The 20,000-nt window shown below is 47.4% G+C and overlaps 1 protein-coding gene across 1 annotated transcript in view; it reads right to left on the bottom strand.

Moving 5' to 3' along the window:
- The window catches only part of si:dkey-238d18.4 (TBC1 domain family member 15), a 74,456-nt gene that overhangs the window by 31,730 nt on the left and 22,726 nt on the right, over window positions 1-20,000 (bottom strand). Inside the window, exons 4-6 of the mRNA XM_038804102.1 lie at window positions 16,556-16,659; window positions 10,030-10,097; window positions 5,993-6,139 (exon numbers count right to left, since the gene is read on the bottom strand). Coding sequence (XP_038660030.1) covers window positions 5,993-6,139; window positions 10,030-10,097; window positions 16,556-16,659 — 319 coding nt within the window. The remainder of the gene's footprint in view (window positions 1-5,992; window positions 6,140-10,029; window positions 10,098-16,555; window positions 16,660-20,000) is intronic.

Here is a 20,000-nt window from a genome sequence, read left to right as displayed (position 1 = left end):
GAGATACAGAGAGAGATACAGAGAGACAGGTAGAGACAGAGAGACAGGCAGAGAGACAGAGACAGAGAGGTAGAGAGAGAGAGAGAGAGACAGAGAGAGATACAGAGAGACAGGCAGAGACAGAGAGAGACAGGCAGAGACAGACAAAGACAGATAGAGAACGACAGAGAGAGATCAAGACGAGTGTTTTAAACTTAAATAGGAATAATTATGTGGGTATGAAGATGGAGCCAATTAGCAGAACGTCCTACTCCTCTCTGCTCACTGTCCTACATTGCCTCCCAATCGAGCAACATCATGATTAAAAAAATCTCATCCTTGTTTTCAAATCCCTCCATGGCCCCCTTCTCCCCCAACCCCACCCCATGTCTGTAATCTACTCCCACCCCGCAACCCTGTGATCATCCTCTAATTCTGGCCTCTTGTGCATTCCCGACTATTATTGCTCCATCACTGGTTGCCGTGCCTCCAGTTGCCGGGCCCAAGCCCTGGAATTTCCTCTCTACATTGTTCCACCTCACTATCCCATTCCCTCCTTTAAGGAACTCCTCAAACCTATCTCCTCGGCCAAGCATTTGGTCATCTGACCTCATAACTCATGTGGCTTGGTATCATAGGGCAGCAGGGTAGCATGGTGGTTAGCATAATTGCTTCACAGCTCCAGGGTCCCAGGTTCGATTCCCAGCTTGGGTCACTGTCTGTGCGGAGTCTGCATGTCCTCCCCGTGTGCGCGTGGGTCTCCTCCGGGTGCTCCGGTTTCCTCCCACAGTCCAAAGATGTGCGGGTTAGGTGGATTGGCCATGATAAATTGCCCATAGTGTTCTAGAAAGTAAGGTTAAGGGGGGGGGGGGGGGGGGGGGGTTGTTGGGTTACGGGTATAGGGCGGATATGTGGGTTTGAGTAGGGTGATCATTGCTCGGCACAACATTGAGGGCCGAAGGGCCTGTTCTGTGCTGTACTGTTCTATGTTCTATACTTGTTATATAACGTTCCTGTTACGCGCTATGGGATGTATCATCACGTTAAAGATCGTAGGTAGATACGTTGTTCTTTCCTTCCCGGCATGAACCCTTTCAGATGACGGAGCTGCATATGATGGAGCGACTGCCAACAGTGGACATAAAATAAGTGACCCAAAAACCCAACTGCACAAGAGCATGTCTTCCAGGGTGGTGCCTTCCAACGTGGACTACCAGAGTTTGAGAAATGAGTGGGAAAGGATCTAGTCAGTATGGGTTAGGTGGCGACAAGCGATATTAGCAATGCATCTCAGCACCCCTGGCCCAACACTGGGGAGAGGGAACGGGGACAGTGTGTGGCCTATCATTCCCTAACATTGGTCATGTATCCTAGAGATTCTTAAACAGAACACGGTTCAGAGATCCATCAAGTAAAGAGCCTCAGTTTAACGGATTGTTTAATTTCTCAGCTATCCACCCTTCTCCCTGGTAACAGTCTGAGATTAAGGCAGGCTGTTTGCAACTTTGATCGTGAGATGAACTTCCAACATCGTACTGCTGCCATCGCCTAGATTGTCTATTTCCGCAACATCGATCCAGAGGCCTCAGCACACACGATAGATTGACACTGCCGTTGCAGTATTGAGGGAGAGCTGCACCGACAAAGGTTCTGTCCTCTAAAATAGACATTAAATGGATGCCCCAGTCACTCCCTTAAGGTGGCTGCAAAGAAAACCCATGGCAATATTTCAAAGAAGAGCAACGTTTCCCCGTGTGCACTGACCAACGTTTCATAAGTCTTTATTATTTTGTACACTCCCATTAAATCTCACATTCATTTCCAGAAGGCATCTGGTGCGCGGCGTTAGCACCATGAATGGAGGTGTCCGTGGCGTTAGCACCATGAATGGAGGTGTCCGTGGCGTTAGCACCATGAATGGAGGTGTCCGTGGCGTTACCATGAATGGAGGTGTCCGTGGCGTTAGCACCATGAATGGAGGTGTCCGTGGCGTTACCATGAATGGAGGTGTCCGTGGCGTTAGCACCATGAATGGAGGTGTCCGTGGCGTTAGCACCATGAATGGAGGTGTCCGTGGCGTTACCATGAATGGAGGTGTCCGTGGCGTTACCATGAATGGAGGTGTCCGTGGCGTTACCATGAATGGAGGTGTCCGTGGCGTTACCATGAATGGAGGTGTCCGTGGCGTTAGCACCATGAATGGAGGTGTCCGTGGCGTTAGCACCATGAATGGAGGTGTCCGTGGCGTTACCATGAATGGAGGTGTCCGTGGCGTTACGCAGTCGGTGACGGCATGGCTGAGGGTGCCAACAGAATGTCCGCCTTGCTGGGGTTATCATCCAGTACCAGGTTGACCTTGGTGAGGTTCTGTGGGACATGTCCCACTCGAAGATGGGCATGGGACTTGGGACTGGGTTTTTGGGGGGAGGGGGGAGGTGGGTACGGGACCCCACCATGAGTGGGATATTATACAACACATTAAACAACTTTTTGCACAACCATTAAGATGCCACTGTCATTTTCTTCCAAATGCAGGATGACCCCTGGACCCTTTGCCAATCTCTCCAAGCATCACCCCCCCCCCCCCCCCTCCCCCCCGCCACCACCCTGGCGCTCACTCACCCTCCGGCTGTGGACACGTCCCCAGAGCTACATAGAACATAGAACACTACAGCACAGAACAGGCCCTTCGGCCCTCGCTGTTGTGCCGAGCAATGATCACCCTACTCAAACCCACGTATCCACCATATACCCGTAACCCAACAACTCCCCCCCTTAACCTTACTATTAGGACACCACGGGCAATTTAGCATGGCCAATCCACCTAACCCGCACATCTTTGGACTGTGGGAGGAAACCGGAGCACCCGGAGGAAACCCACGCAGACATGGGGAGGACGTGCAGACTCCACACAGACAGTGACCCAGCCGGGAATCGAACCTGGGACCCTGGAGCTGTGAAGCATTTATGCTAACCACCATGCTACCGTGCTGCCCCGAGCTGTGTTCCATCCTCTGGGTTTTTGGATGTTGGCTGCTGTGTGTGCAGTGTCCAGGCATCAAGGTGTGATTGGGATGCTGGGCAATGACTCTCACGTGCTTCATGGCCCGCCCACCCACGGGAACCCACTTGGGTTGTGTCAAGTGCTCACTTAAACACAAGGCCTCAGCAGTCGGTGGGGGTTATGGGTGATCGGTGGGACAGAAGGGCAGGGACAAGGGTTGCCCTCGGAATGGGATTTGGATCCAGGGGTTGGCATGGTGGTGCCACAAGCGGTTGGCCCCCGGTTGCCCCTCCAGTGCCTCCAACCCCATGGCGGCCCACCCCTGCGGAGGGTCCCTCACTCACCTCACCCCACCCCCCCCCACCGCCGAGCACTGGGGTGGCATTCCCAGCACCCCCGGGCTCTTTGCCTGTGAGCAAAGATGGCTACTCACCTCCCCGCAAAAGCTCTTCCGCCAGGTTACATTTTCAGAAGGAGGACTAATCGGGACTGAAGTGAGCACTTGCTGAAGAGACCGTTGAATGATGGGATGCCGTTGGATATGGGGTGGCTCTTGTTGACTGTGTGGAAATGGGGCTTAAGTGGTGATAATTGGTTTCTCGCCACGCTACAGCGAGATCCCGATTTCGCCTACGGGAGCGGGCTGGTTGCATCGCAAACTGTTTGGCCCCCGCCGTGGATCTCGATTTTGGCCTCTCCCGCTATTCACCGGCAACAAGGCCGGAGAATAGCGCCCAGAGTCTCGATAGATTCTTGATAAACAAGGGGGTGAAAGGTTATCGGAGGTAGGCAGGAATGTGGGGTTGGGATTACAATCAGATTAGCCGGGACCTTATTGAATGGCGGAGCAGGCTCGAGGGGCCGAGTGACCTACTCCTGTTCTTAACTCGTATGTCCGTGTGTAGGTGTAATAATAATCTTCTTATTGTCACAAGTAGACTTACATTAACACTGCAATACAATCTCCTCTGTTCCAAGGAGAACAATCCCACCTTGTCCAGTCTCTCCATGTGACTGAACTACCTCAAGCCTGCTACCATTCTAGTAAACCTCTCCTGCTACGTCCCCAAGGCCTTCATGTCCACTAGCTCTGCAGCCTCGATTGCAAGGGTATTGCTTTCAGTCAGAAATAACAGTGCCAAAATCGGCATGGCATAGCTATTGGACAGGAGATGGCAGCAAAGTATCAACATTTGTAACAGTGAAACAGCAGCAGTGAACAGAAAACCCACAGATCAGGCCATTCCCGCGTAACAATAATGTGCACACTGGTAACCAAGTCAAAGACATTGTGCAATTGGAAAAAGAATGGTGACAGGGTGGAGGAACTTCAGTTTTTGTGGAGGAACTGGAGAAGCTGAGGTTGTTCCCATAGGAAACAGGATCCTATCGTGTTCAATGATTGAGATCCCACAATCCTCCAAGGTTAAGGGGAGATTTAACGGAGGTTTTCAAAATCACCAGGGCTTTTGAGGAAGCGAGGAGGATCTGTTTCCACTGGTCGCAGGGTCGATAAACAGACGACACAGATTTAAGGCAATTAGCAAAAGAACCGGAGTTGAGGGGGAATAGTTTCATTTTTAAAGATTGAATGTGGATCATCTGGAACGCGCTGCCTGCAAGGGCAGTGGAGGCTGATTCAATTGTAACTTCAATAGGGTGGCACGGTGGTTAGCACTGCTGCCTCTCAGCGTCGGGGACCTGGGTTCGATTCCAACCTTGGGTGAGTGGGGAGTTTGCACTTTCTCCCCGCGTCTGCGTGGGTTTCCTCCGGGTGCTCAGGTTTCCTCCCACAGTCCAAAGAGGTGCAGGTTAGGTGGATTGGCCATACACAATTGCCCCTTAGTGTCCAAAATATTAGGGTTACGGGGATAGGGTGGAGGTTTGGGCCCGGGTAAGGCGTCCTTTCCAAGGATTGGTGCAGACTGGATGGGCCGGATGGCCACCTTCTGCACTGTAGGGATTCTATGATTCAAAAGGGACCAGGATAAATATTGGAAAAGAAAGAAATTGGATGTGGGCAAAACATTGGGTTGGGGAGGGGCGGGGACATTGTGGCATTGAACTAAATAGATAGCTCTTTCAAAGTGCCAACATAAGCAAGGTGGTTCCCATCTGTGTTGCAAATATATCAACATATTCTTCTGCTCCTCTCTCCCTCGTTTACTTAACAAATTCCCCTTAAATGTATCAATACCTTTTGCCTCAGCTGCTTCTGTGGTAGTGGGTATGATATTTTCATCACTCCAAACAGATTTCTCCTGCGTTCCTTATTAGAGTTATGCTCTGGAGGTGGAAAAGTCTTCTTTTATCCTATTGAACCCCTTCATAAGTACGACGACCTCTATCAGGTCATACCTCAGCCTCATGTTTCTAGGTCCTAGCAACACTTGTAACGAGTGTTATGAACTGGCATTGGGTGAGATACAAGATTTAAACAAGCAGCAGCATAAGCGGCAGCCCCACCTGCCTGACGTGACACCGGGAAGTACAAATAATTGCCAAGGTCGTGAATCTTTGGAATTCTCTTACCCACGGAGCGGTGGAGGCAGGGTCAGTTTTTAAGGCAAAGGGAGATAGATTCTTGACTAACGAGGGAGTCAAAGGTTATCGGGGGGGGGGGGGGGGGGGGGGGGGGGGGGAATGTTGAGCTGAGATGAAATCAGATCGGTCATCATCCCACGGAATGGCAGAGCAACCTTGAGGGGCTGAATGGTCTACTCCAGCTCCTAATTTGTATGTCCACATGCCCTCTGTGCACCTAGAGAGCAGTTTGCAATAGAACCAACAAACACTTGCAATAAAATAGCACCTTCAATGGAGCAAAATGTCTCACAGGAGTGGTTTCAGACAAAATGGACACCCAACCACATAACGAGATATTGGGACCGATGACTTGGTCAAAGAGACATGTTTTAAGGAGTCTTAAAAGGAGGAGTGGAGAGGTGGGTAGACATAAAAGAAAGAGGTCAGAGCCCAAATCTGAACATGCGGCTAAAGAGGACTTACTGATTTTCCTTATCAAGCCTTCTTCTTTGAAGTCGAAAGACATTTTCTCGAAGTAGAACGTGGAGCACCAGTATGCATCCACCTCAGAGTCCAGCACCTCCAGGAAGCGACTAACAAGGTCATTCATGCCTTGAGCGTAACTTACATCTAAAAAGGCAGGGGGGGGAAAAAAACATTCTTTTTCATGGAACACATATTGAAATGAAAATCGCTTATTGTCACGAGTAGGCTTCAATGAAGTTACTGTGAAAAGCCCCTAGTCGCCACATTCCGGCGCCTGTTCGGGGAGGCTGTTACGGGAATCGAACCGTGCTGCTGGCCAGCCTTGGTCTGCTTTCAAAGCCAGCGATTTAGCCCAGTGTGCTAAACAGCCCCTTTGCACACCCTGAAGAGTTATTTTTGGGTCAAAATTGCCATAGTTATGAATGCTAATTTTATAAATTGACTACATGGTATTTCTTGAAGGCAACTACAAGAATGACAAATCAGCTGATTCTATTATTCATTCAGAGGATGTGTGCATCACTAACAAGGCCGGCATTTATTGCCTCTCACAAATTGCCTTTAAGGAGGTGAAATAGGGGAGATTATAACCTCAAAAGCGGCAGGGCAATTTCCTAACCCTTGATAATCTGTCAGGACTGTAGATACACAGAACATACAGTGCAGAAGGAGGCCATTCGGCCTGTCGAGTCTGCACTGACCCACTTAAGCTCTCACTTCTACCCTATCCCCATAACCCAATAACCCCTCCTAACCTTTTTTTTTTGGACACTAAGGGGCAATTTAGCATGGCCAATGCACCTAATCTGCACGTCTTTGGACTGTGGGAGGAAACCGGAGCACCCGGAGGAAACCCACGCAGACACGGGGAGAACGTGCAGACCGCACGGCAGGGAATCGAATCTGGGACCCTGGCGCTGTGAAGCCACAGTGCTAGCCACGTGTACGACCATGCTGCCCATAGGAACAGCTTCTTCCCCACAGCTACAAGACTCCTCAATGACTTCCCCTCGGGCTGATCTGCTCCCTGTAAGAACGCTATTCACGATGTCCCATGCTGCTCTTGCCCATGTATTTGCTTTGTTTGACCCCTTGTTCCTCTCTGTAACCAATCACTGTTTGTCGATGTACCATTTGTCAATGTTCTCTGTTGATTATTCTTTGGTCTACTATGAATGTACTGTGTACGTTCCCTCGGCTGCAGAAAAATACTTTTCACTGTACTTCGGTACATGTGACAATAAATCAAATCAAAATCAGCCGTGTGTACCATCTACAAGATGCACTGCAGTAACGCAACAAGGTTCCTTAGACAGCATCTTCCAAACCCACAACCACCATCTAGAAGGACAAGTGCAGCAGATACCTGGGAACCCCACCACCTGGAGATTCCCCTCAAAGTCACTCACCACCCTGACTTCGAAATATATCGCCGTTCCTTCACTGTCGCTGGGTCAAAATCCTGGAACTCCCTCCCTAACAGCACAGAGGGCGTACCTACACTTGAAGGACTGCAGCGGTTCATGAAGGGAACTCACCACCACCTTCTGATGGGCAACTGGGGATGGGCAATATATGCGGGCCGAACCAGCAGACGTCCACACCCCATAAATGAACAAAAAAAATCAATAGATTGTGCTGCAACATGAATTCAGGAGAATGAACTTGTGCAACAGAAAAGCAATGCAGTTTTCAATATTTGTGGTTAGCCATCTAATGGCAAAGTGTTTGAGCTCATGGTATATTAGCACTGCCTTGTTCCGAAATTAATCAGAACACGTCACATTACAATAACAAGGGTTTCTGTACAAGTTTGAAAATGAAAAAATGAAAATCGCTTGTCACGAGTAGGCTTCAATGAAGTTACTGTGAAAAGCCCCTAGTCGCCACATTCCGGCGCCTGGTACGGGAATCGAACCGTGCTGCTGGCCTGCTTTAAAAGCTAGCGATTTAGCTCAGTGAGCTAAACCAGCCCCTTTCCCTCCATACTCAAATGAGATTAAATATTCACTCATGTCATTACAGCTCCTACTGGGTCCATCACACTAAAAATGGTTGAAAGAGGCGACCAAGGATGGGGGAAAATAGACTAGGATGCTGGCAGGACAGAATAGGACTTGCCAATTCCAAACGTCCGGCTCCAATTCATCGCCCGACTCCAACGCTGCCTCAATGTATCTGCTGCTGAAACCCTCACCCTAGTCTTCTGTTACTTCTACTTGACTACTCTTACACTGACCCTCACATCAACCACCTTTCACCAATTGAATCAGGGATCATAGATTCAAGACTAGAGGGGCAACAAAGAGAAATGTGCTTCCTTACGATCTGGAATGCGCTGCCTGAAAGGCTGCTGGAAACAGGGCATTTCAAAGGGCAATCGCACGCTTCTTTTGAAGAGTATTAACTGGTAGGGTTATGGGGAAAAAGCTGGGGTGTGAGACTAAATTGGACAGCTCTTTGCAAGAGTCAGCACAAGCAGAAAAGGCGGAATAACCTACAACTGCGCTGTATAATTTTAAAATCAGGTAGATGAAGAACGACACATCATTCAATCTTCCGTTCGTGAGGACCCACTTCGCTCTTGCTCAACAGCTTGGCGAAGACCGTAGTTTGCATTTAATAAAGTATTTTATTATCGTTAGTCGTGGTTCAGTGGGTAGCATTCCCACCTCTGAGTAACGGCAGCACAGTGGTTAGCACTGTGGCTTCACAGTGCCAGGGACCAGGGTTCGATTCCTCGCTGGGTCACTGTCTGAGTGGAGTCTGCACGTTCTCCCCGTGTTTGCGCGGGTTTCCTCCGGGTGCTCCGGTTTCCTCCCACAAGTCCCGAAAGATGTGCTGTTAGGTGAATTGAACGTTCTGAATTCTCTCTCGGTGTACCCGAACAGGCGCCGGAATGTGGTGACTAGGGGCTTTTCACAGTAACTTCATTGCAGTGTCAGCCTACTTGTGACAATAAAGATTATTAAAATAAAAAATGCCATACTTTGGATGAGATGTTAATCCCAGTGGAATCATAGAATCCCTACAGTGCAGAAGGAGGCATTCGGCCCATCGAATCTGCACTGACCCTCTGAAATAGCACTGCACCCAAGCCCACTTCCCCTGCCCTATTCCTATAACCCCATAATTTAACCTACACATCCCTGGACTCTAGGGGCAATTTTATCATGGCCAATCCAGCTAACCTGCACATCTTTGGACTGTGGGAGGAAACCGGAGCACCCGGAGGAGACAGTGTAAAAGCCACATATACAGTCACCCAAGGCCGGAATGAAACCTGGGCCCCTGGTGCTGCGAGGTTGCAGTGCTAACCGCTGTGCCATCTACTCTTCCAGGTGGATAAAAGGGATCCCACATTACGATTTGAAGATGAGCAGAAGGGGGTTCTCCCTGGTGCACTGACCAACTCCGATCCCTCAAGCAAAATCACAAACATCGGATAATCTGGTCATCATTGCAATGCTAACTGTGGGGTCTTGCTGAGCACAGATTGGCTGCTGCGCTCCTTACATTACAACAATGACTACACTTCAAAAGTAGCTCCTGAGTCAGGAGGTCCACCCACTCGCTTATCGGTGGGTACGCCGGTGCGAACCCCAGCGCGAACCCCAGCGACCCAGCCTGTGTGGGCGGGGTAGGCTCCGACCCGTTCCGTGTTCTCGCCGACATCCCGTTCTCCCTCTCCAGGGTTTTGCGGATTCGACCGTCATTTCGGGTCCTAGAGTTATTTCCGGGTAGTGGTGGTGGTGGTCTTGGCAGGTTTGGAGGGGTTTTGGTAGGTTTAATGGTCTACATTCGTGCTGAAAGTGACGATTTCCTGAGTTCCCGGAGGAGAGCCACCTTCCCTGCATCCACTCAGCACATCCCTGTCACCGGAAGTCACACTTCAAAAGTACTTTTTGTTGGCTTACACGTACTTTTGGACCCGAGGTCATGAAAGGTGCAACATGAATGCAGTCCTTTCTTTCTCTATCGATAACTTAGAGAAGCAATACTAAGTAGGAGAACAAATGTAATGATTGTGTTACCTGGGTGAAATGCAGCAAAAGTGATGAGTATGTCTCTCAAAACCATTAAGTTGATCACGCCTTCATTTCTGGGGAACAACACAAGCATTATATTGTAAAATAGGTAATCAGACCAGGCAGAGAAACAGAATAACCTGAATTTACAATGACTGATATCAGGGCAAAAAAAGGTAGTTCTAAGGGATTTATATTTGCATTGGTAAACACTAGAAATAAGGTATATTTTTAAGTGTGTTTAATGAAATGTTTCTGTGCCTGGAAGGGTAAAACTTATAGTTAGATTCACGCTGGACCAAAGTGTTTGCCATTTTGTGGGGGGTGAGCACAGTAAGAAGTCTTACACCAGGTTAAAGTCCAACATGTTTGTTTCAAACACCTGTGGGAGGTGGTTAAGTTCCAACTCTGTTTCGATTGTGCTTAGAGGGGGCTACAGCATGAAGAATAATATTTTTAAAAATATAAATTTAGAGTGTCCAATTCATACTTTTTTTCCCAATTCAGAGGCAATTTAGCGTGGCCAATCCACCAACCCTGAACATCTTTGGGTCGTGGGGGCGAAACCCAAGCAAACACGGGGAGAATGTGCATGAAGAATGAATAAAAGACGTAAGCATGTGGATGTTGCTCAGTTGTAAAGTAGAGAAGCTTTTAAGTTTTAGTTGGACTTGTGGGAAGTTGGAGACAGGACCTCGGGGAGTGAACATCTTTCAACTCTGCCAGAAAACAGGCTGGAAAAGACAGGAACTGCAAAGAGGCAAACAAAGAACAAAGAAAAGTACAGCACAGGAACAGGCCCTTCGGCCCTCCAAGCCTGCGTCGACCATGCTGCCCGTCTAAACTAAAATCTTCTACACTTCCAGGGTCCGTATCCCTCTATTCCCATCCTATTCATGTATTTATCAAGATGTCCCTTAAATGTCACTATCGTACCTGCTTCCACCACCTCCTCCGGCAGCGAGTTCCAGGCACCCACTACCCTCTGTGTAAAAAAGCTTTCCTCGTACATCTCCTCTGAACCTTGCTCCTCGCACCTTAAACCTATGCCCCCGAGTAATTGACCCCTCTACCCTGGGAAAAAGTCTCTGACTATCCACTCTGTCTATGCCCCTCATAATTTTGTAGACCTCTATCAGGTCGCCCCTCAACCTCCTTCATTCCAGTGAGAACAAACCAAGTTTATTCAACCGTTCCTCATAGCTAATGCCCTCCATACCGGGAAACATCCTGGTAAATCTCTTCTGCACTCTCTCTAAAGCCTCCACATCCTTCTGGTAGTGTGGCGACCAGAATTGAAAATTATACTCCAAGTGTGGCCTAACTAAGGTTCTATACAGCTGCAACATGACTTGCCAATTTTTATACTCAATGCCCCGGCCAATGAAGGCAAGCATGGCGTATGCCTTCTTGACTACCTTCTCCACCTGTGTTGTCCCTTTCAGTGACCTGTGCACCAAGATCTCTCTGACTATTAATACTCTTGAGGGTTCTACCATTCACTGTATATTCCCTACCTGTATTAGATCTTCCAAAATGCATTACCTCACATGTGCCTGGATTAAACTCCATCTGCCATTTCGCCACCCAAGTCTCCAAATCCTGCTGTATCCTCTGACAGTCCTCATCGCTATCCGCAATTCCACCAACCTTTGTGTCGTCCGCAAACTTACCAGTTACATTTTCCTCCAAATCATTTATCAAGGCAGGCTTTCCAAAGTTCAAGTTACAGTCCAGGTAACCAGGGAATTGAGACAGAAAAAATGTGTAAGACGACTGGTGCTAAGTGAACAGCGACCAAGGTATTGTTCAGAAGAATTCAATGAAGAGTAAACAAAGTGTTCTGAGTTAAAGAGATTTCATAGAATTTCATAGAATTTACAGTGCAGAAGGAGGTCACTCAGCCCATCGAGTCTGCACCGGCTCCTGGAAAGAGCACCCGACCCATGGTCAACACCTTCACCCTATCCCCATAACCCAGTAAGGGCAATTTTGGACACTAAGGGCAATTTATCATGGCCAATCCACCTAACTTGCACATCTTTGGACTGTGGGAGGAAACCGGAGCACCCGGAGGAAACCCACGCATACACGGGGAGGATGTGCAGACTCCGCACAGACAGTGACCCAAGCCGGGAATCGAACCTGGGACCCTGGAGCTGTGAAGCAATTGTGCTAACCACCATGCTACCGTGCTGCCCTACAATGCTACCGTGCTGTCCTACAATGCTACCGTGCTGCCCTACAATGCTATATAATTGCAGTAACCAGATTTAAAGGGGGACAACAGCCTTCCAAGGTAACGCAAATGTTGGATGCCCTTGTACCAGTCTGGGAATCAAGAGTTAAAGTAATTGCGAGCAGTTTGCACAGCATTCACGACAAAGAAATCCTAAAGAAGTTTTGATGTAAAATACTGGACTGGATTCACTGTTAAAAGTGGAGTGGAAGCTTTGTTTAAAAGTGTCAATGGTAAGACCTTGACCGGATTTCGGAATGCAAACCGCTAAGCGAAAACATTATCATGAGAGACTATTTTTGGGAGTAAAGTTTAGAAACTGTTATCTGGGGGGATTCGGAGGAAAATCTAATTTGGATTCACAGCCGGGTGCATCATTTAACCAGTCCCCTTGCTTAAAAGCGACTTTTGGGTTAATGAGACCTTTGTAGTTTAGAATATATTTTGTAATCCACGTTAACCTTTAAATCCATGTGTATTTGTTAAGCAGCGCAGATTCACCAGAATGATACCTGGACTCAAAATTATAATGATGTGGAGATGCCGGCAGTGGACTGGGGTGAGCAGAGCAAGAAATCTGACAACACCAGGTTAAAGTCCAACAGGTCTGTTTCAGATCACTAGCTTTTGGAGCACAGCTCCTTCCTCAGGTGAATTACAAGGAGGGATTACATAAATTAGGAATAAGAATACAAAATGCTGGAAACACTTAGCAGAGGTCAGGTCGCTGCCACATAAACCAACGATCTAAGGGTGGTAGAAGTTTGTCTTCCTCACATTGCGACTGACGCTACGTCAATTGCAAATGTTAGATCCGAGATTGGGAGATTTCTGTTGGCGAAAGGGATTGAGGGACGCAGGGTAAAGGCGGGAATATGGAGTTAGGTCACAGATCAGCAGATACTCCACCGGGTGATGAAGGGGCTACTCCTGTCCCTATGTATGGGTAAACGTAGGAACAGAAAACAGAAGCAGGAGCAGGCCATTCGACCCTTCTCCCCCATTCATTGTGATCATGGCTGATCAAGTTCAATACCCTGATGCCACCTTCTTCCCATATCCCTTGATCCCTTTAGCCCCAAGAGCTGTGTCTTTTTTAAAATAAATTTAGAGTACCCAATTCATTTTTTATTTCCAATTAAGGGGCAACATAATGTGGCCAATCCACCTACCCGGCACATCTTTGGGTTGTGGGGGATAAACCCACGCAAGCACGGGGAGAATGTGCAAACTCCACACGGACAGTGACCCAGAGCCGGGATTGAACCTGTGTCCTCAACACCGTGAGGCAGCAGGGCTAAACACTGCACCACCATGCTGTCCTTCCCAAGAGTTCTATATAATTCCTTCTTGAAATTACACAATATTTTGGCCTCAACTACTTTCTGTGTTAGTGAATTCCACAGATTCACCGCTCTCTGGGTGAAGAAATGTCTCTTCACCTCCGTCCTAAAAGGTTTACCCCGTATCCTCAAACTATGAACCCTAGTTCTGGACTCCCCCCACCATCGGGAACATTCTTCCTCAATCTACCCTGTCTGATCCTGTTGGAATTTTGTAAGTTTCTATGAGATCCCCTCTCGCTCTTCTAAACTCCAATGAATATAATCCTGACCGATTTAGTCTCTCCTCATACGACAGTCCCGCCATCCCAGGAATCAGCCTGGTAAACCTTCGCTGCACTCCCTCCATAGCAAGAACATCCTTCCTCAGATAAGGACACCAAAACTGAACACAATACTCCAGGTGTAGCCTCACCAATGCCCTATACAATTGCAGTAAAACATCTCTATTCCTACACTCACATCCTCTCGCTATGAAGGCCAACATACCATTTGTCTTCTTTACTGCCTTGCTGTACCTGTGCACTTACTTTCAGCGACTGATGCACGAGGACACCAAGGTCTCGCTGAGTATCCACCTCTCTCAATTTGCACCCATTCAAATAATATATATATTTTCTTATTCGTTCATGGGACGTGTGTGTTGCAGGCTGTGCCAGCATTTTTTGCCCATCCCAATTTGCCCTTGAGGGGGCAATTAAGGGTCAACCACATTGCTGTGGGTCTTGAGTCACAGATTTCCTTCCCTGAAGGACATTTGTGAACAAGATAGGTTTTTACGAAAATCGACAATGGTTTCATGGTCATCATTAGACTTTTAATTCCAGGGGTTATTTGCCTTCCTATTTTTGCTAACTTCACATTTATCCACATTGTGCTACATCTGCAATGCATGTGCCCACTCACACAGCCTGTCCAAACCCCGCTGAAACATCTCTGCTTCCTCCTCACAGCTCACCCTCCCAGCCAACTTTGGATCATCTGCAAATTTGGAGATAATACATTTAGTTCCCTCATCCAAATCATTAATATATAATGTGAACAGTTGTGGTCCTAGCACAGATCCCTGCGGTACCCCACTAGTCACTGCCTGCCAATCAGAAAAATATCCATTTATTCCAACTTTTTGCTTCTTGTCTGCGAACCAGCTTTCTATCCATCTCAAGACACTACCTGTAATCCCATGAGCTTTAACTATACATATTAATCTGCTATGTGAGATCTTGTCAAAAGCCTTCGGAAAGTCTAAATAAACCACATCCAACGATTCTCCCTAATCAACTCTAAGAATTCTAGTAGATTTGTCAGCATGATTTTCCATTCATAAACCCATGCTGACTTTGTCTGATTACACCACTGCTTTCCAAATGCTGTGCTATAAAATCCTTGATAATGGACTCTAGCAACTTTCTAATACGAACGTTAAGCTCACTGGCCTACCTCCCTTTTTGAATAGCGGGGTTACATTCGTTCCCCTCCAATCTGTAGGGACCATGCTAGAGTCCAAAGAATTTTGGAAAATGACCACCAATAGATCTATTATTTCTAGGGCCAATTCCTTAAGTCCTCTGGGATGAAGATCGGGCCCTGGAGATTTGTCCACCTTCAATCCCATTAATTTCCCCCAAACCATTTCTTTACGAGTACAAATTTTCCTCACTAGAATTTGTGTTTCTCAAAACTTCCGGTACATTATTCATGTCTTTCTTTGTGAAGTCAGAAGCAAAGTACGAATTTAGTTCCTCAGCCATTTGTTCCCCGTTATGTATTCCCCCCGTTTCTGACTGCAAGGGGCCTACATTCGTTTTTAATCAATCTTTTTTTCTTTACCTTTAAAAAAAAATTTATTTTTAAAAAGGCGCACCCAATTATTTTTTTCCAATTAAGGGGTAATTTAGCGTGGCCAATCCACCTGCCCTGCACATCTTTGGGTTGTGGGGGTGAGACCCATGCAGACACGGGGAGAATGTGCAAACTCCACACGGACAGTGACCCAGAGCCGGGATCGAACCTGGGACCTCGGTGCCGTGAGGCAGCAGTGCTAACCACTGCGCCACCGTGCCATCCCTTTTCTTTACACACCTACAGAAACTTTCACAGTCAGTTTTTATTCCCCGCTAGTTTATTTTCAAATTGTATTTTCCCTTTCTTAATCAATCACTTGGTCTGCTGTTGCTGAATATTAAACTGTTCCACAGCAGCACAAGTGGATAGCACTGTGGCTTCACAGCACCAGGGTCCCAGGTTCGATTCCCCGCTGGGTCACTGTCTGCGGAGTCTGCACGTTCTCCCCGTGTCTGCGTGGGCTTCCTCCGGGTGCTCCCACAGTCCAAAGAGGTGCAGGTTAGGTGGATTGGCCATGATAAATTGCCCTTAGTGACCAAAAAGTTTAGGGGGGGTTATTGGGTTAAGTGGAAGTGATGGGTCGGTGCAGACTCGATGGCCCCCTGCTGCACTGCATTATGTTCTATTGGTTTTTCTAGCTAATTTGTATGCCTCTCCTTTGAATCTAATATTATCTCTGATTTCCCTTGTAAGCCATCGTTTGGCCACAGTTCCCTTGCTACTCCTGCGCCAAATACGAAGAAACAACTTTTGGAGTTCACCTATTCATTCCTTGAATACCTGCCATTGCCTGTCCACTGTCCTTCCTTTCAGTAATGTTACCCAATCCATCATAGCCAGCTCATGCCTCATACCATCATAGTTACCCTTATCCAGGTCAGGACCTTGGTCTCAGACTCAACAACCTCACTATTCACCTTGATAAAGAATTCTACCATATTATGGTCACTCATCCCCAAGGGTTCTCTCACAACTAGATTGCCAACTAATCCTTTTGCACTGCACAACACCCAGTCAAAGATGGACTGTTCCCTTGTTGGGTAGATGGCAGATTACCTTCAGGAGAGGATTTGGAAACAATTAGTAAAAACAAGTGGACACTTACTGATAGTAATCTAGGACTCGTTCAGTTCTCGGCACATCTTTGTCTATGATCCTAATCGCTTCATGCAGTTCGTGTACATTGATTCGCTGACGGTCCACATACACCTGGGAACAGGTCACAAAAGACATTCAACTATATGCATCCCATGAATAGTTTATCATTTTTCTGTTAATAGATTTGCGCTGAATTGATGAATCAAAAGATTTAGGCATTACATGGACAGACTGGAGAAAATGGAATTGGTCTCCTCGGGGTAGAGAAGGTTCAGGGGAGATTTAATAAAGGCGCAAAAACCATAAAGGGTTTTGACAAGACTAAATAAGGAGACACTGGTGCCATTGCGAGGTAACTAGAGGACAAAGATTGCAGGAACTGATAAAGGAATCAAATGACAGGCTAGATATTGAGAGGCTGTTTCCCCTTGTGGGAGAGTCCAGGACCAGAGGGCAGAATCTCAGAGTAAGGAGTTGCCCATTTCAGACAGAGATGAGAAGGAATTTCTTCTCTCAGAGGGGAGTGAATCTGTGGAATTCTTTACCGCAGAGAGCTGTACAGGCTGGATCGCTCAGTATGTTCAAGGCTGAGATAGACCGATCTTTAATCAGAGAGGGAACCAACGATTATGGGGATACGGCGGGAAAGTGGAGTTGAGGATTATCATCACATCAAATCAGTCACCATCTCATTTAACTGTGGGCGGAGACTCAATGGGCTGAACGGCCTACTTCTCCTCCTCCAGCTTCCGAAGAGAATTTTTTTTTTTGGACACAGCAACGTACGATTATCTGGAGGGCACTGCCTGAAGGGGCAGCGGAAGCAGATTCAACAGCAACTTTCAGAAGGGAAACTGGAGAAATACTCGAAGGGTCGGAAAATTGGGGAAAATGTAGAGGAGTGGGGTTTAATTGTATAGCTCCTGCAAAGAAATGGCAACGGCATGATGGGACAAATGACCTCTTTATTTAATTCCATGATTAGAAGTAACAGTGTTACATCAGCAGGGGTCAATAAAAACATGCATAGGCTAGATTTCAGCTGGTCACAATTACACGTCCACAATCTCCTGTGGTCTCACAGTCCTACGAGACCTCTGTGCTCATCTTATTCCGGTTTCTGAAGCATGCCCGATTTTCATTCCTCCATTACTGGTGGCTTAAGCTTCAGCCTAAGTTCTGGAAATCACTGCCAAAATCTCTCACCCTCTCCCTTCAAGACACTCCTCAAGGCATACCTCTTTGACCAAGTTTTTGGCTATTTCAGCTACTTTCTCCTTATGTAACTCAGCATCAGATTTTGCGATATAATGGAAGGCTTTGGGATGTTTCATTATGTTGAAGGCGCTACATAACTAGCAGAGAATGGTTTCGATCCATCGAGCTCTGGGTTATGGGCCCAGCATGCTTCCGCTGCGCCACTCTGCTGCCTTGAAGGCGCAACATTAATGCAAGTAGTTATTACGTCCTGCTCATTATACATTCCATCGCAGCGCCATGAGTCACGATGGTCAATTTAATTTGAGTTCTCCACACAATATGAAATCTCGATAACTAACTAAAAGCGGTAACGCAGTGGTTAGCATTGTTGCTTCACAGCTCCAAGGTCCCAGGTTTGATTCCCGGCTTGGGTCACTGTCTGTGCGGAGTCTGCACGTCCTCCCCGTGTCTACGTGGGTTTCCTCCGGGTGCTCCGGTTTCCTCCTCGCAAGTTCCGAAAGACGTGCTTGTTAGGTGAATTGGATATTCTGAATTCTCCCTCTGTGTACCCGAACAGGCGCCGGAATATGGCGACTAGGGGCTTTTCACAGTAACTTCATTGCAGTGTTAATGTGAGCCCAGTTGTGACAATAAAGATTGTTATTATTAAAGACCTTCTAAGTGCCGAAAATTGTTACAATTATAGACTTTGAGGATGTATAACATGGTTCCCTTCGACTGTCATCACATTCGAAATCTGTAACCGGAGTTCAATTGATGTGATTTATACAACCTAACTAAGATCTATTGTAAATGCAGGAAACCCTCAGCAGGTCGGGCAGCATCTGTGGAGAGAGAAACAGAGCTAATGCTTCAGGTCAATGACTTTTAGTCAGAAGTGGAAGGTGATATCACAGTGGTAGACTTGGTGGGACTATTGGAAGGTCAGGTCAGGGGAAATGGCTGGTCTTCCCTTGTGGGAAATAGTTCCTGCCTGGCACGAGCGTGGCACCCAAGGCAAATGATGTGAACTGTAACCTCTGACCTTCTTTTCACAGCTGCTGCCTGATCTGACGCCTCCAGCATTTTCTGTTTACATTTCCGTGGTTCGATGCTATTTTTGCCTTCCGTGCAGGTTCAACTCAAAATGCCTTCGAACTGCTACCTTCATTGACGGGGAAAGGAAGCGAGAGCGAGTGCACTTGGAAGGGAGAAGAGCAACGTTCAAGTTGCAGGGCCAAGGAAATGCTGACAGCTGGATTCATCCACTTCAGCCATAACGTCAAGGGCAGCACGGTGGCACAGTGGTTAGCACTGCTGCCTACGGCGCCGAGGACCCGGGTTCGAATCCCGGTCCTGGTTCACTGTCCGTGTGGAGTTTGCACATTCTCCCCGTGTCTGCGTGGGTTTCACCCCCACAGCCCTAAGATGTGCAGGCTAGGTGGATTGGCCTCGCTAAATTGCCCCCTAATTGGAAAAAATGAATTGGGTACTCTAAATTTATTTTTAAAATAAATAAATATCTCCAAGGGAAGCGATAGGCTTCTCTGGAAGCCCATGGTTTAGTGGATGGACATGGAGTGACGGGGGCAGAATGGGAAAAGGTTCCTCTGCAAATTGTCACAGAGAATTGTTTTGCAAAAGAATTCTGTAACATAAAGCACATGGCTACATGCTTCATTCTGTGAAGATGGCCACCAGAGTTTACTGGAAATTAAGTTCCATCGCTCATGGAACATATTATTGAAATCGCAGGTTTCTGACGTTCCCTCGACCTAGAGTACAAACATTCATTTATTGCATCATTAGAACAAATGATTTTACATCACAATTGGAGGGACTGGTCAGCCGAGACCTAACTCGGTGGTAGAATATGCTCAAGGGGTTGAAAGGCCTCCCTCCCCTTGCGCCAATGTGGAAATGACTCCACGGCCTTGACCACTGATGTACGGAAAGGGACACCGTGTTTACATTTCAAATCAATCACCTCTTGTGTCTCAATAATGCCTGGTAGTGACCATTCCCAACAAGAGAATTGCCAGCCATCTCCTGTGATCTTCCAATGATCCCACCACTGCCGGGTCTACCCCCCGCCCCCTCCCCCTCCGTGAGATCGGCATTAAAAGGCCAGAAGCGTTAACTCAGTTTCTCCCTCCACAGATGCTGCCGGACCTGCTGACAGAGGCCTGACCAATGGTACAAATCCATTACCAGGTGAAATAAAACATTTGTGTGTGCTTTAGCAACTCCTT

Source organism: Scyliorhinus canicula, chromosome 8, assembly GCF_902713615.1.
Source record: "Scyliorhinus canicula chromosome 8, sScyCan1.1, whole genome shotgun sequence".
Lineage (NCBI taxonomy): Eukaryota > Metazoa > Chordata > Chondrichthyes > Carcharhiniformes > Scyliorhinidae > Scyliorhinus > Scyliorhinus canicula.
Note: the sequence above shows the minus strand (reverse complement) of the source record. Positions and strands in the feature narration are given on the sequence as shown.